We start from the raw sequence: 17,505 nt of genomic DNA, 5'->3' as shown, positions 1-17,505 counted from the left end.
AGTCTTAGGGTGTAGCACTGAGTGATGCAAACTGCCTTAGGGTCGCCATCTCCTGGTGTTTCCTTGCAGAAGTCTTGCAAGTCTGCAGAGGTTACAGTTTCTCTTCTCCTACGTGGGTAGCGAGCCAAGGCTAATGAGCCCCTCCTGCCCAAAGCTTACTTTTGAAGCCTCCAGTTACTCGCCTTTGCCATTTCTCCTGTCAGTGATAACAGTTACACCGGATTCAATATCTGAACCACACGGGAAGGCCAGGAGTTAGACTGGTTGTCAGAAGCTATTTGAGACTCATGCCATTGGAAGCACTAATAAAGTTACGTACTATTAGTACGAAACATTCTAAAAATAACCAATTTACAGAAAGAATGGTAGCAGGCCAATAATGTATTTAAATTTCCGGCAATGTATTAAAGAAGTGGCGTTATATTTCTCTTTCTAAGACTTTTTTAAAGTTTTTACTGAGAACAGAACCTGGAAAAAGAAGTATAGGCAGACAGAAGAAGTGATGTGAAGATATAAAAAGAAACGAACGGACCGTTTGATTGTCAATAGAGCTGAGCCGAAGGCTCTTCGACCTTTAGGCTTCAAAGTCTGCCTGAACAACCGTTCTGTCTGGAAAAGGTCCAAGTCAATGCCCATGTAAAGCATTGCTATTTCCGATATATCCGGCACTCCGGGCGCATGGACTAGAATGCATGACCGAAGGCCGAGAACACCGGGAACCTCTGCCATTTTCTTATGTTGTAGCAAGCTAACCGTGCAGGACTCGTCATTAATGTAACGGTCCCTTGAGGAACGGCGCATAGATTATCGTCAGGGACGTGGAAGCTCTCTTTCAACTCCGCTCCGTGCAATGGGAAAGCTCTCGCATTCCCTTGGACACTCCCACAGGAGTTTAGTTTTGATATTCATTTACCCTAATCACTTCCTCAAAAGATCGTTTCCACCCGAGTGCCACGTTGAGGCAAATGAAAGAGTCCCAAAAGGACCCATAGACTAACTAGCAGGAGAAAGGGAAGTTGGTTAGTTAGTGTGATGATTGCATTTAAAATATTAAATCTAAATCTAACCTTCGCTATCCTGATACATAACTTGGACTTGAAACGGTACCAGGCAATTCTCTGATGCTGACTTTGGCCAGTTCACTAAGAAAGTTCAATAAACGAAAAATTTAACACATAAAATAAAACCAAAGTATCGTTCGACATTACTAGATAATCATTTGTCGTATCAAATACAGCGTTGGAAGGATTCGGGATAACAAAACAACTATAAGATTTAAAAGACAATACAAGAAATCTTTTCAGCACATTTTTTCGTTAACTGCTTGACTAAGTGTGTTGTTACGTGTCTACTGGTGAGTGTGTGTTGTATTCGGCTATGTGTGCTTGCAACTGTGTGTGTTGATTCAAGAGTATTGGTGTGAATAGGTGGTCGACGTAACAGAGGCGCCCCACGGACACGCTTCAAAGACCAGCTTAGGCGTTAACTTTCCTTGGCTGACATAGAGGAGAGCACAGGGTTGCATGCGGCCTCAGAACGAGACAGCTGGAGGTCACTCACGAAGGCCGGGGGATAAACATTTGAGACCAAAAGAAAATCCGCCTGCCGAGGACAAACGCAGACGGCAAAAAGAAAATCTAAATCGACCACCTGCGGACAATGGTTATGCTTGCCCTGGATGTGGCAAAATATGTAGGTCACAGCTGGGGCTGCGCATCCACGGGAATTACAGCATTCCTCACTAATCTTCGTAGTCGAAGACAGGTCTTATAATAATTATTATTATTGTTGTGAATGTGTGTGTGTGAATAAGCGTATGTGTTGGTTTTAATTTTGTTTTTTATTGTTTTGTATACCGGGGGGGGGGGGGGTGGCTGAGTGGTAACGCGCTTTGCTTCCGAACCGGGGGAAAGGTGGGGGAAAGTGAAGGCAGTTTTGTCGTTGTGCTGGCCACATGACATCCTCGTTAAGCGTGCCCTTTCATCATTTGTTCCATAGATCTCAAGTTCTGAAAGGGAAGTTTTGCTTGCTCTGTGCGCTATGGACCAGGTGTGGGGGGGGGGGATAGTGTCTGGGAAATGGTTTTCGTGCTGAGTCGGGTGTCGAACTCGAGCCCTCTGGATAGGTAGCCAAGGGGTTTATACCTCTGAGCCACATATCCACACCATACGTATATATTGGTGTACATTCAAACGTCACCTGTCATTTCACTAACCATTGTTAAATGAAAATCCTGGTCGGCATCCAAATTCAAAGCACATTATATGGTTATTGTTATCAGAAATGTTGCCAACTGAAATAGAAGCAGCACTCTGAAATGTGTTCGTTTCTCCTGAGGCATGAACGTACCTAAACATTCAAAGAAACATTTCAATACACAGAAAAGAGCCTCACAATACTGCATGATATATCTCTTCTTCTCTATAGATTTCACAATTAAATAATTATTGCTAATTAATTAATGAATTGGTTAATGTTTTGATTGATTTATGCGCTTTGATAGGCAATGAATAATTGTGCACAGTTTGAACTTTGGACCTGAAAGTGAGACGTGGGAGAGAAAACGTGTACAAGATTTGTACCAGACAGACAGACAGACAGACAGACGGACAAAGTGAGTTGATATTAGCTTTGTAAAAATAAGATCGCTAGAACGATTCCTGAAAAGACAAACTCGTAGGCGGTCACTTTAGGAGAGACTTTTTTTAACATCTCCAGCATGTGGTTATTAAATCAGTTCCATAGGTGAAAACTCAGCGTATAGATAATTTAAATATGGTTCCGAAACCACACATGACCCACTTTTAACCTCATCATCCTCTCAATTATAGAATAACCAAGATGCTTCCTCTTTTGGTACGAAATACACCTGTTTTTTTTTTACTTAGTGACAGGCACTGTAATGTATGTTATTTTGATATTATTAATACTATAGCTTTAAAATAACTAAATTAGATGATAAACAGGCAAATCAAAAAATCCTTTTTAAAAAAAGTTTATCTAAAGGGAAGAATTCCATAATTACATCCATATCTCTTAATACAGTAACATGTATTTCCCTTTTCGATATCAAATATAATTAATTATTAACCACTATTTAAGTGATTAATTAGTTACTGTTTTGATGTATTCGTTTTTTGTTAGGAACAATGAATATTTGATCAAAATAGGAAGGGGGAGAAATAACGTGTTCAAAATGTGTATCAGACAGACAGACAGAGTGAGTTGATATAAGCTTTGTAAAACCGTTTACATTTCTCTTGGCAACACAACTTTAACAGTAGTGTTAGTAGCTACAAGTTTCTTGCTGATGTCTTCTGCCATGTGAATAGACAGATCACTAGGTGAAATTCTTCTCACCTGTAAACATGTTGTATATGTTTAACAAAATGATTACAACAAATCTTAGTACTGAACCATTAAAAACTCTTTTTTTTTTTGGTAATGTTACAAGAACAGAAACAATTAAGCTAAAAAAGCGTTAATTAATTATATTTTTATACACATTTTTAATTGCGTATAGAATTCTAGAGTAGAATGTTATTACCGGTGAAAGGTCGGAATTTTAATTTTTAAAAATTGTAACAATGTTAAAATGTATTTATTTCATTTATTGATAGCGCAGATATCTCCAAAAGGGTGACCCGTCAAAATAGCGCGGACTAAATAGCGCGGACAAATTAGCGCGGACTAAATAGCGCGGACAAAATAGCGCCGACAAAATAGCGTGGACAAAATAGCGCCGACAAAATAGCGCGAAATTTCCCAACAAAATAGCGCAAGACAAAATAGCGAGGACTTATATATGATGTGTATAAAAGTACCGGATTGTTGGCCATTTAATGTCCTGGGCAGCATTTTTGTTGATGTCTCTATCTTTTTCTATATCAATAGATCTGAAATTATGCCATATTTGCATAGAACGAGAGTACTTTAAATTGTATATCATTCCCCTTTTTCACCTTTGATTAAAATACATAAATAGGATTTTGAAATGTGGTGACCCGACAAAATAGGATTAAAAAAATACGAAAGTATGTTATACTATAATCAGAAATCTACGACATCTGTCTTTGATCAAAACAGGGCGTCTTTGGCCGCAACATTGGCAAACGTTTAGGTGTGTCAGGATTAGTTAAGGTGGCGATCACATTTCTTTATCTCGCCAAACGTTTGTTTCATCTCAGGCAGTGACTGACCAATTCAATCACTGATTTTGCCATTTCCTGTCCGTCTTTGTCTAACACCATCACATAGATATCAACATTGAGAACACGATTCTGAGGTACAATGCTGGAGAACGAAGTAAAGCTGCAAGCAAGACAAAGTACCTCCAACTTAACTAAAATATTGGTATTTCGGCGCTATTTTGTCTGCGCTATTTTGTCGGCGTTATTTTGTCGGCGCTATTTTGTCGGCGCTATTTTGTCGGCGCTATTTTGTTCATGTTCATTTATTTCCTTGTTTACACCCGATAGCAAGTAATAGAAGAAAATAGTTTTATCTTATCTTATATACTACAGAAGTTACTTCAAACAAGATTTTGTTCTACGCATTTCATGTGTCAATATAGTCATGCATGTTGATCAATGACTCAAACTCTATGTCGTTGGTTTTCTTGTATGATTCAGGAAACCCATCTAAGGGAAATTAACTGTACTGCCAAACATCTTAGTTTAGGATTTAGCTCCCTTTCTGTTATGTAAACAAAATTAATCAATTAATACTAATTGATTTATTAATTTGTTAACTTTTGTATTGATTCGTGTAATGTCATCAACTATGAACTAACCCTAACCCTATGAATACTTATGCAAACTTTCAACTTGATCCGAGAATGGGAAATGGGGAAAAAGTGTCGAAACCTAATAAGGGAATTAAATCCATTTATACATCATTTCTCATTAAGTAATATTTATTCCCCTTATTCCAAAACAAAATATTAATTAACTAATTGGTAATTATTTTATTCATGTCTTGTCAGGCACAATAAATTATTGTGCAAAGTTTCAACTAAATCCAAGAATCGGAAATGGGAGAAAAAAATATTCTCAAAATTTTTACCAGACGGACAGAGTGAGTTGATATAAGCTTTGTAAAAATACTTGCTATCCAACTGTAAGAACAAAAAGTTGTTAATTTAATAGCCAATAAGCGGACTACGTACAGTTCCACCAGATCCTCGGGCCATGATTTCTATCACTGACAGTTGGCAGTCATCAAAGGAATTGATGGAGATTGTAACACTAGAAAAAATTGTTATAGTAGAGACATAAGAGACTACACTCTTTTAGAAATAGTAACATTATGAAATAGTAACATTATGAAATAGTAACATTGGGAAATAGTAACATTGAGAAAAAGTAACATTGGGAAATAGTAACATTATGAAATAGTAACATTGGGAAACAGTAACATTATGAAATAGTAACATTATGAAATAGTAACATTGGGAAACAGTAACATTGGGAAATAGTATCATTATGAAATAGTAACATTATGAAATAGTAACATTATGAAATAGTAACATTGGGAAACAGTAACATTATGAAATAGTAACATTATGGAATAGTAACATTATGAATTAATAACATTGGGAAACAGTAACATTGGGAAACAGTAACATTAGGAAATAGTAACATTATGAAATACTAACATTGGGAAACAGTAACATTATGAAATAGTAACATTGGGAAATAGTAACATTATGAAATAGTAACATTGGGGGAAACAGTAACATTGGGAAATAAAAACATTATGGAATAGTAACATTATGAAATAGTAACATTTGGAAACAGTAACATTGAGAAACAGTAACATTAGGAAATAGTAACATTGGGGAAATAGTAACATTGGGAAAAAGTAACATTAGGAAATAGTAACATTAGGAAATAGTAACATTGGGAAATAGTAACATTTTGAAATAGTAACATTTTGAAATAGTAACATTGGGAAATAGTAACATTTTGAAATAATAACATTATGAAATAGTAACATTGGGGAAATAGTAACATTAGGAAATAGTAACATTATGAAATAGTAATATTATAAAATAGTAACATTGGGAAATAGTAACATTAGGAAATAGTAACATTATGAAATAGTAACATTGGGGAAATAGTAACATTAGGAAATAGTAACATTTTGAAATAGTAATATTGGGAAATAGTAACATTGGGAAATAGTAACATTATGAAATAGTAACATTATGAAATAATAACATTGGGGAAATAGTAACATTAGGAAATAGTAACATTTTGAAATAGTAATATTGGGAAATAGTAACATTGGGAAATAGTAACATTAGGAAATAGTAACATTTTGAAATAGTAATATTGGGAAATAGTAACATTATGAAATAGTAACATTATGAAATAATAACATTGGGGAAATAGTAACATTATGAAATAGTAACATTAGGAAATAGTAACATTGGGAAATAGTAACTTTATGAAATAGTAACATTGGGAAATATTAATATTATGAAATAGTAACATTATGAAACAGTAACATTGGGAAATAGTAACATTAGGAAATAGTAACATTATGAAATAGTAACATTATGAAATAGTAACATTGGGAAAAAGTAACATTAGGAATCACGAACAAAAGACAGAAAATGTTATCAGTCAAGAAACTAAATGACCTCCTTCAGTCTTGAAGCGACTATGGATCATCTTATAAAAAGGTTAGCTGTGGTCGGAACGACGTCACCTCTCTCCCTGCAGCTAGTGTAACCAAAGGGGATGCAAGTGCCGATACAATTTGGGATCAGCGGCGTCGCTGGGTCTGCTAGGGTGTAACTGATTTCTCTTCAAGATTGACTCCTTAAGCCTTTCCCATGTTTGTGTATAGCTGCAAAGCAATACTGGCTTGAGTTCAGAGTTTTCCTAATCCAAGGTGGGTAGCCAGCCATGGCTAACGAGCCCCTCCTGCCCGAAACTTACTGATTTAAGCGCCAGTTACTCGCCTTTCCTGTTAGTGAAAACAGTTCCGCCGGACTCAATATTTGAGCCACACGTGAAGTCCTGGAGTTGGATGGTTGTCAGAAGCTACTTAAGACGCATGCCACATGGAAGTATCTTAAGGGTATTGGGTTCGAGAGGAATCTGTTATATTGATTACCACTTCCTGCAAAGCAGCCTGTTAAGTCAGATAACCAGCATTACTACTGAGCACTTTTGGTCCAATCGCTTTTGTGAACCAGTGGGGGGAGGGGGTATCTAGGAGTTGGTTTTCAGTGCTGCCTTTAGGCGCTCAGTAAACTCAACTCTGCCCGAGTCGGGTGTCGAAATTCGAGCCCCCTTCTAGGTAGCCAAGCCAAGTTTAACCGCACTTAGCCTCTCGACCACGCTTATATCTAGTATCAATTGAAAGATAATGTAATATTTCCATTATTCTATCATTTTTTTCCAACAATTCTTTGTTTTATAACCTTTAATAACGCTTACACTAGTTAAACTATATTTTTAATTATTATTTATTACTATATAAGATATGATAAGATGTACAATCATTTAATTTTTTTATTTGAATATGCTTCCCTTACTAACTGAAAGATACGCCGAACGAAAGAAAACAAATACTGTCAATATGGAAGTAAAAAGATAGGGGTGACATATGGATCTGAGTTCATTGCACTTAGCGGTGATGAAAGAAGTCTAGGTAAAGTGAACATATAAATTACGATAATATTCCAGTGGTGCACGTCCTTCCAAATTACTCGTTCCGACCACCTGAGGATAAGACAAGGGTGATAACAAAAAAGTAACAAATGCAAAAATCATATCACAAATGAGAAACTCCGAAACAGGGTTCCACGACGACTGTACGGCAATATCATCAAATCCCAGGGTTCAAAAAAACCTTTCTTGTCAGAAAGAAAGAAAGAAAGAAGGAAAGGAAGACAAAAGAAGGAAAGGAAGACAAAGGAAGGAAAGGAAGGAAAGGAAGACAAAGGAAGGAAAGGAAGACAAAGGAAGGAAAGGAAGACAAAGGATGGAAAGGAAGACAAAAGAAGGAAAGGAAGACAAAGGAAGGAAAGGAAGACAAAAGAAGGAAAGGAAGACAAAGGAAGGAAAGGAAGACAAAGGAAGGAAAGAAAGACAAAGGAAGAAAAGGAAGACAAAAGAAGGAAAGGTAGACAAAAGAAGGAAAGGAAGACAAAAGAAGGAAAGGAAGACAAAGGAAGGAAAGGAAGACAAAGGAAGTAAAGGAAGACAAAAGAAGGAAAGGAAGACAAAAGAAGGAAAGAAAGACAAAGGAAGGAAAGGAAGACAAAGGAAGGAAAGGAAGACAAAGGAAGGAAAGGAAGACAAAGGAAGGAAAGGAAGACAAAAGAAGGAAAGGAAGACAAAAGAAGGAAAGGAAGACAAAGGAAGGAAAGGAAGACAAAGGAAGGAAAGGAAGACAAAAGAAGGAAAGGAAGACAAAGGAAGGAAAGGAAGACAAAGGAAGGAAAGGAAGACAAAGGAAGGAAAGGAAGACAAAAGAAGGAAAGGAAGACAAAAGAAGGAAAGGAAGACAAAAAAAGGAAGGAAAGGAAGACAAAAGAAGGAAAGGAAGACAAAAAGGAAAGGAAGACAAAAGAAGGAAAGAAAGACAAAGGAAGGAAAGGAAGACAAAAGAAGGAAAGGAAGACAAAGGAAGGAAAGGAAGACAAAGGAAGGAAAGGAAGACAAAAGAAGGAAAGGAAGACAAAAGAAGGAAAGAAAGACAAAGGAATCGACTGCAGGCACGACATGGCCTAAATTGTGCCGATGTGCCTCAAATCAAAAATCAATCAAAATCAAAGGAATCGATGGGAAGACAACATCAAAAAGGGTCGGTCGTGTTAATGAAGGAATCCAGTCCAGCCAAAAGACAGAGAGAAAAGAAGAAGGTCGACAGATCATGAGTGGTGCCCCAAAGGTCCATCAGACCAAGGGACAGTTGAAGATGAAAGTGTGAAAATAAATTTGCATTTGAATTGAAGCTGAAAATGACTATGCATGTTCGTTCTTCCATTGTTTTGTATCTCTAGTGAAAAAGTAAAGTAGCACTTCGTATGTTGTTACCATTATTTAACTCATTCTTTCTAGTCAAAATAAAAAAATATTAAACTAAAAACAGGTAACTTGTATTATTTTTAAAAAGTTCCTACTTTATGCTCCCACTAAACAATCACACTTTATTAAGTCATTAATAAATACAGAAGGAAAAAAAATGGCCTATATCATTTGCGTTATTTGCGCGACGCTCTGTCCACTCAGCTCACCCACCGTACTACTATATGAGGAATTTAACCTCGAAATAAACGATTCTTACTTCTTCTGTCCATTTTCATATATTATTCTGTTCACATTTGTACCATTCCACACTCACACCAAGCTCCGCAATTGTGCTTCCATCTTTTGACGAACTTTTTTTTTTTACATTTCCATCCATTAAGAGAAAATAGGAAACATTGAAAAAAAAAGTTACAGTTATATAATGATACTCACGATTGAACTTTAGCTTGGGTTGCTACTTTATTATAAAACTCAAGAGCGTCTGATTGGCCAATCATCCCTATCCCAGCATTGCTTTCTCCGTCTGTGCAGACGATAATTTTAGACCCACGTGAGTCTTTCGTCATACCAAGGGACACCAAGATGGCAGGTCCTAGAGCCGTATTGCAGTCTGGCTTCAGACTAGATAAAAAAAAGTTAAAGTAGATTAGGACTGACAATTATAAATCTGTGCGCTGGGGATATTTTACCAATTATTGTAGTTTAGCGCAATGTCATCCTTTTAGCATGCTGAATGTACTACTCGTGGGGACCTTTTGACAGCAATGGGGGGAGGGGGAGAGAAGGGCATATCTAGGAGAGGTTTTCGTGATGGATTTTTAAAAACAATTAAAAATAAAGATGTTCGACTTAAATTCCAACTATACGGCTCAAGCCGGCGCACTAGCCACTGAGCCATTAAAGTGCTTTTGAAAATAGAAGGTATTATAATTATCTACTACTATAAGTTTCACACTTTCAGGCGATGACCGAATAATTAATTTCTGCTCAATGCTTATCTCCCCGTAGCTAGTACTATCTCTATAGAAAACGAAATGAATTAATTATGACTAATTGATAAACTAATTGGTAAATTTTTCGATTGATTCATGTTTTGTCAAGAGCAATGAATAATTGTGTGAAGCATCAGTTTGAGAAAAAAACATGTAAAAAAATTGTATCCAGACAAACAGGCAAAGTGACTTAATATGTTTGATGGAGAAGAAAAAAAAAAGACAAAAAAAAAAACACAATCAAATGTTACATTTTTTAAAATTAATTTTAGTGATAATTTAATTGTAGATTGGGAATTGTGGGGGGGGGGGGTACAAATGGACAACTATATTAGCTTTAAATACTTTGAAATGATTAGAATGTGTTCCATTTATTTATGGCAAGACATTTTAATAACTTGAGCCTCAGGGTCGTCTTTACTTAAAGAAACTTAAGCCACTTTATAAACCAATTAAGTTTGGCAATTAGAGTGCTGTAAGTGGTGTCCGATCTTTCTGACTGTTGTTGCCTGTCGTTGACTTGTGGCACCTGAGATGAACTCCTATTGAAAAATCAGAGCGGGAAGGACTAGTCCTCCCCTAGTGCTCTGGCAAGAAACTTAGCCGTCCGGCGTAGTGCCTCATAGCTACCATACAAGTCGAGTGACTGCACAGGCAAGTCCCCCCATTAGCTCGCGGAGCTGGGGACACTCGTACAAGACATGCGACACTGTTTCGACGCTCTCTCCACAGTGACGGCATCGGGAGTCAAAGTTAGTGCCGTACCGGGCAAAGTATGCCCCAATAGGACAATGTTCCGTCCTGCACTGCGCAACTATTGACTGCTCTGACCTCCTCAGTCGCCACATGGATCGTCGCGATCTGGGTGACGCATGCGCTGCCAGACACCACGTGCTCTGTCGGATTCATCCCAGGACTTTAACCACTTCTCATGAATGAGTGCTCGGATTTGTGCCGTTGCTTGTATGTACGTGCTTGGTGCTTCGAGGTGTGTGGCTGCCATTGCACCCTCCCTTGCGAGGACTTGTAGCACCAACTTGCTGGTAGATAACTACACTGTTGTGGGCGTATTGTATCTTAAATGATAAAACTGCAAATAACCTGAAAAACTTTCATGTGAACAATTCCAAATATAACTTTGTTTCTAATATAGACAAAAACGACTTGTAATAAAATGAAAGTAAATATAGCAGACTTTAGTAATAATATTCTTTAACAAAATCTAACTCACTACAATAACACAACCTTTTAGTCCTCGTGTTCTGAAGTCACACACACACACACTTGATAACAATGACTTCAGTTGTTATCATTAAAATCTTTATATTAAATCAAAGTTACACAATGTTAAAATTAAGTGGTTTAACGTGTTAAGCCTTCCCACTGAATCACAGAAAAATGAATATGACCCAACGATACACATGTTTACATCAAATAAAATCATGTACTTAAATTATATACATTTAAATACATGGTAGATATATTCAGCTAGTCTGACACCAATAAACTTACCAAAAATAAACCTTATACAATGGAGTTCCAGCAATGTACCCCGGTAGGTATGCATCAGTAATAATTTGTCTTCCCTTTATAGTCTTCCATTGAGACTCTTCTAGACATTACAATTATTCTTGAGACTTCATTAGAATATACCTTTACTAATGGACATGTCACCCATGTTCTTACCTATTTAATGTAGATATGAGACTTCTGTTGTTAGTCTCTAGGGGTCTTATGGTGGAGTTAGTACTTCCTTGATCCAGTAGATAGTTCCAGTTTTCTAGGTTGCTATTTATACACGTAACCCGGTCCGTGCCATAAATTGCTACCTAATGTACAGATGAAGTGTACAACATTAAAGACCTTTTGTTACATGCGTTAATGTATATAAATTTAGGAATTTAATAAAATGTTGTAACCCTATTGTCGACGCGATAGGGTTAACTGTGTACGATCAGCTGACACATGTGACACAGGTCAGTAATACAGTTTAGCGTACTATATCGATGGACAAGGGACAGTACTGATATGAACTTTGCACCTGAATATGACCCATGTTATGGTCATGTGATAAAAAACCAGAGACAGTGTGTGTAAGGCAGGGCAGTTCAAGACAGGACAGCGAGGAGACCGGGACTGTGAGTCTGCCATGAAGTCGGTCCTGGTGGAGTCCTCAGATGTACGTACGAGTCCAGGAAGAGACAGTAGAGTTTAGTACGTTGATGTACAGTGTAACATTTGTATAGTTGCTTGTGTTGCTAATTGTCTAGTATTGGCTGTTATATATTCATTAAAGTACCACTATATTTTGAAACTCTTGTTGTCAAGTTCTTGTGTTGGTGTGTTGTGTGTTAAGTTTGTTGAGCAGTGCTTGCAGAAGGCCCGATTAGGAGAGAGAGAGAGAATCGTAACAAAAAGAAGAAACGAGAATGATAAGTCTAGACGTATCTTGTATGGATTGTGCGGGCCGCACGAGGCATCTGGTGAAGAGGGACATCAAACTTTCCACCAATAGGTTTTAACCATTTCAACACGAGATTGATCATTTTGTGTAGGTCACACTACTATGAGAAGCAGGTCATTTATTTTTTAAATTTAAGAGAAACAAACAATTGTATTTGCATCCCTATTTAAATATTGATGAAAAAAAATGAATAGATGAATCCCTCCCAACGCTATTCTAACCGTCTTTTCTTGTCAGAGCGGTCAAATTTTCTTTGATTGTCCTAAGAGTTTTCTGTCGACGTCTTTTGTGTGACCAAATCAAGTTCAATTCAAAGCGCTTTGACTAAGCACGACCACGATTTTGAGAATAGAGTATACACAGGACACACATGATGTACACAAGTACAGAGCGCCTAAGGGCACCACGGGAAAACGCCCAGATACCCCCTCCCCCCACTGGTACGCACAAGAGATTGAACCATTGATCTCTGAGCAGGCTATAAGCATAAAAGCAGCGCTAGATAAAAAGCTATAATTAATTAATTTATTTATTATGACAAGTCCTTGAAATGTTCCTCAAACATCAGTATATGCCCGTGCCACTCGTTTCTTGGGTAAATTTTGCGCCAGTTTAATTTTATTTCATGCTGTATGCTTGCCCTGGATGTGGCAAAATATGTAGGTCACAGCTGGGGCTGCGCAGCCACGGGGAAATACTGCATTCCTCACCAATCTTCGGACTCGAAGGAAGACAAAGCCTTATTATAATTTTATCATGAAATTCAGATTGGAGAGAAAGTCTTGGCGCTGGGCGAACCCTTCCGACGCTTCCCCCCTCCCCCCAAAAAAAAACAACAACTTCTGGCTGGTTGATGGGAGAGACGCGAACATAAATTGTTTTGTACTGGAATGCCACAAGCAAACTTTTTGAAAACGCTCTAGTTTAAAATACATGTTGTGTAGAAAAAAATAATTAATGATTGGTGCATTAATTCTTTTTTCTTTTTTTTTTTTTTTTGGAGGGCATCCATATGAACTGCCGTACATCAACATCAAAGATATTCTTTTTAACTAAACTTAGCTTAGCAAATATTAATAAGGATAAAAAGAGGGAAAATCAACTACATTGTCAGCAGCTTACTTTATCACAAAAAGTGACCAATCCAATTCGTCTTTTCGGAAACCTTCTTGTCAACTCTTCAATTTTTTTCTTGACTGACTCTCGAACAGCGTCCAACCGAGTAATTAGACCCTAGTGAAAAGATTCGATAAAATGTGTTTGCTAGAAGAAAAAAAACAACAGTTGAAGTGAGGCTAAAATACCTTACCACGTGATGGCCAATATGTTAATTTGTTTCTGCCCATGACAAACCTCTTATTATGTAGTATTGTTTTACATCTCCTTGAAGCATTTAACAGGAGTTCATATAAAAACATTATAAACATTACTTAAAACAAACATCGTTATGAGGTGAAATCAAGAGGGCCCATGTTCAAATCCCGTCTTGAGGTGAGTTGTCTTTGCTCAGCCCCTAAACTTACTCCCAGATATCCCCTACCCCCATGGGTCCACCTAGGTGTTGGACAAGAGTGCAATGAGCACGCCTATAGCATGGACAAGGCGCCTTACAAGCTTAACTAAGGAGAAGAACCACAGAATCACTGTCATATCTCAATACTTTATGAATAGCCTCCCTTTCTTCTATGTAAAACAAAATTTATTAATTACCTTTAATTGATTCAATAACGGGTTACTTTTTTTTATTGATTCATGTATTATCATCATATATGAATAATTATGCGAAACTTTAACTTGATCCGACAATAGGAAGTGGGAAGGGAAAAAATTAAACGTTGCGAGGGGAATAACTCCATATATACATAGCCACATCTCTCAATGAGAAGCATTTATTTCCCTTGTTCTATACCATACAAAAAATAATTACCAATAATTAATTGACTAATTAATGTTCCTTTATTAGTTTTCATGATTTTTTTTTTAATAGCAAAAATAATTGAGTAAAGTTTAGATTGATCTGAGAATGGCTGTGTGAGAAATGACTTGTATAAATCTTGTACCAGCAAGACAGAGTGAGTTCATAACTTGATATACGATTTGTAATTACTTTGTGCTGCAAGCAGGTAAATTTGGTTTAATTTGATTCTAAATTGCTAAAATCTTTCTAATGATGGTAGTTTGTTTTTTTTTTTTGACAAACAAAACACTAAAAAAAGCTTGCTATTTATGGATTTGCTTCCATGAAAGTAAATATCCAATTTATTTTTTAAAGAGTTGTTGTGCGCTGTTTTTTTTTTAACATTGCAGAATCCAATTTCTTAACTTCTCCGATGAAAAATGTAAAGACAGAGAAAGTAAGCTCGATGAGAGGAAGAACAAAATAAAAGTTTTCGTCCAACACGAATTACAACTCTACTGTGAGATTTAAGAAACAAATAAATATTTTACCAAGCCAGATGCCGAGACGGACATGCTCCCAGAGATATCTATAACAAATATGATCTTATAATCTTCAATCGTGTTCATTGTGTTGATATTGTAAGTGTCTATATAAGAAATGTCGTGATCGTCAGGTGAAAACAGGATCAGATTCCGGATGGAATTCTCTCTGTGACAAAATCGACATTTCCAAGTATATTGCTAAAGTTTCAAAGAAAATTGAAAATTATTAAATCAATCAGTAAGTTAGTCCGTCTATCTATCTATCTATCTATCTATTTATCTATCTATCTATATATTTATCTATCTACCTGTCTGTCTATTTATCTATCTAACTATCTATCTATCTAATCTATATATCTAATCTACCTATCTATCTATCTATCTATCTATCTATCTATCTATCTATCTATCTATATATATATATATATATCTATATATATATATCTATATATATCTATATATATATATCTATATATATCTATATATATATATCTATATATATCTATATATATATCTATATCTATATCTATCTATCTATCTATATAATGTATATATAATGTATCTATGTAATCTACCTATCTGTCTATATATATATATATCTATATATATCTATATCTATCTATCTATCTATCTATCTATCTATATATATATATATATATATATTTATATATATAAGGTATCTATCTAACCTACCTACCTACCTACCTACCTACCTACCTACCTACCTACCTACCTACCTACCTACCTACCTACCTACCTACCTACCTACCTACCTACCTACCTACCTACCTACCTACCTACCTACCTACCTACCTACCTACCTACCTACCTACCTACCTACCTACCTACCTACCTACCTACCTACCTACCTACCTACCTACCTACCTACCTACCTACCTACCTACCTACCTACCTACCTACCTACCTACCTACCTACCTACCTACCTACCTACCTACCTACCTACCTACCTACCTACCTACCTACCTACCTACCTACCTACCTATCTATCTATCTATCTATCTATCTATCTATCTATCTATCTATCTATCTATATATATATATATATATATATATATATATATATATATATATGTCTGTCTGTTTTTATTTATAATATTCATTCGCTCTCTTACTTTCTGTCTCTTTCCATGTATCAACTTCTTCTTTCACAAGGGAAATAAACATTTTCTTACAAAGATTTTCTTAAACAATTATTTTCTTACAAACATTTTTTTTAAGCCTTGAAAAGCTACCTGACTTCCCAAATTTATATTCTCATAACATTTAGAGATACAATGGAGTCCCGATAAGCCGAAATGCGTTCCGCAAGGTCTGAATATGTGTTCCACGAACTATTGAAAAAATTAACTAATAAGCCTCTACGTTAGTTAATCTCTCTAAAACAAATAACCAGAGTGTTTCACTAAATACTAAAAATGTGCTAAGTGCTCCGTTAAAGAAAAGTTTTAAAAACACTGGTGTATAATACCGGCTCAACGTTTGTAAGTATCAACCGCAAATCTCCACGAGCAAAAAATTTTGAGTCGGTTTTTGTTTTTTTTTGTGATGAGGTTTATCACGGCAATGAATCCACGTTCTACCACATAAGAAGACGGGAAAGCAGTCAACAAAGTCTGTACAATGACCCACAATCAGGATATAATAATTCTCTTCGTGTCCCAAAACTATGATAAAAGTCATGGAAAGATAAAACTCTTTTATTTCTGCAAGTCGGACTAGAGTTACCCCACTTAACTTAACGCGGTGACAGAGAGCGAGGGTCAGACAAAAAAGAGGGGGGGGGGAGATGGCTATGCTACGCCGCTGGTCGGCTCGTCGGGATATAAAACTGTTATCTGTTTTTGTAACCAGCGTTAGTGCTATCCTTGTGCTATCCTTGTTCGAATACGGTATTGGCTTATGTTCCTCGTTTGTGTATATTTCAATAAGATGTTCTTGTATTTGTGTTCATTCCTCTGTGACTGAGATCAGACTTTGTCCTCACACACAAAAAAAAAAAGGTTCTCATCGTGCATATCCAGGAAGAGAATAGATGTCTTTAAATCTTTTCTTTGGTTTAGGTTCGTCATAGAATAGCATGTAGAATAGCATGTAATAGACATATTAAATAGTAGTAACGGGCGAGTTGATTGTTATTCAAATTATCCGATTTGATAAACTGGATTTTAGCAAAGAAATTATTTTAATTGTATACAATTTCCATCTTTCTGCGGACTCCTTTTGTGTCGACTGACGTACCGCAGTTGAGAACCATTTCAGTGTATTCGATTTTTAAATATAATTTTCAGTATCGTACTGTTCCAGCTATGTGATTGAACCACTGCAGTGTATTCGATTTTAACATACAATTATCAGTATCGTACTTTTCCAGCTATGTGATTGATCTCATATGATTGAATAATATTAACCTATCCTTCCGGGAACTATTTTCAACGAATTTTCAAGCATTTATAATTTAAAAAAAAACCAGTATTGTAGTTGACTGACTTAAGGTAAGGTTTATACTTTTCACAATGTACAGAACTAACAAGCTTT

At 36.3% G+C, this 17,505-nt stretch overlaps 1 protein-coding gene across 7 annotated transcripts in view; it reads right to left on the bottom strand.

Annotated features, from left to right (window-relative positions):
* Nucleotides 1-17,505, bottom strand: part of LOC106067529 (uncharacterized) — a 61,941-nt gene that overhangs the window by 25,722 nt on the left and 18,714 nt on the right. For all 7 annotated transcript variants that reach the window (XM_056017086.1, XM_056017085.1, XM_056017089.1 and 4 more), the window contains exons 13-20: nt 14,955-15,146; nt 13,629-13,739; nt 11,729-11,871; nt 9,483-9,671; nt 5,168-5,246; nt 3,254-3,360; nt 2,216-2,349; nt 1,068-1,142 (exon numbers count right to left, since the gene is read on the bottom strand). In XM_056017086.1, the coding sequence (XP_055873061.1) occupies nt 1,068-1,142; nt 2,216-2,349; nt 3,254-3,360; nt 5,168-5,246; nt 9,483-9,671; nt 11,729-11,871; nt 13,629-13,739; nt 14,955-15,146 (1,030 nt within the window). The remainder of the gene's footprint in view (nt 1-1,067; nt 1,143-2,215; nt 2,350-3,253; nt 3,361-5,167; nt 5,247-9,482; nt 9,672-11,728; nt 11,872-13,628; nt 13,740-14,954; nt 15,147-17,505) is intronic.

Source organism: Biomphalaria glabrata, chromosome 18 (genome assembly GCF_947242115.1).
Source record: "Biomphalaria glabrata chromosome 18, xgBioGlab47.1, whole genome shotgun sequence".
Lineage (NCBI taxonomy): Eukaryota > Metazoa > Mollusca > Gastropoda > Planorbidae > Biomphalaria > Biomphalaria glabrata.
Note: the sequence above shows the minus strand (reverse complement) of the source record. Positions and strands in the feature narration are given on the sequence as shown.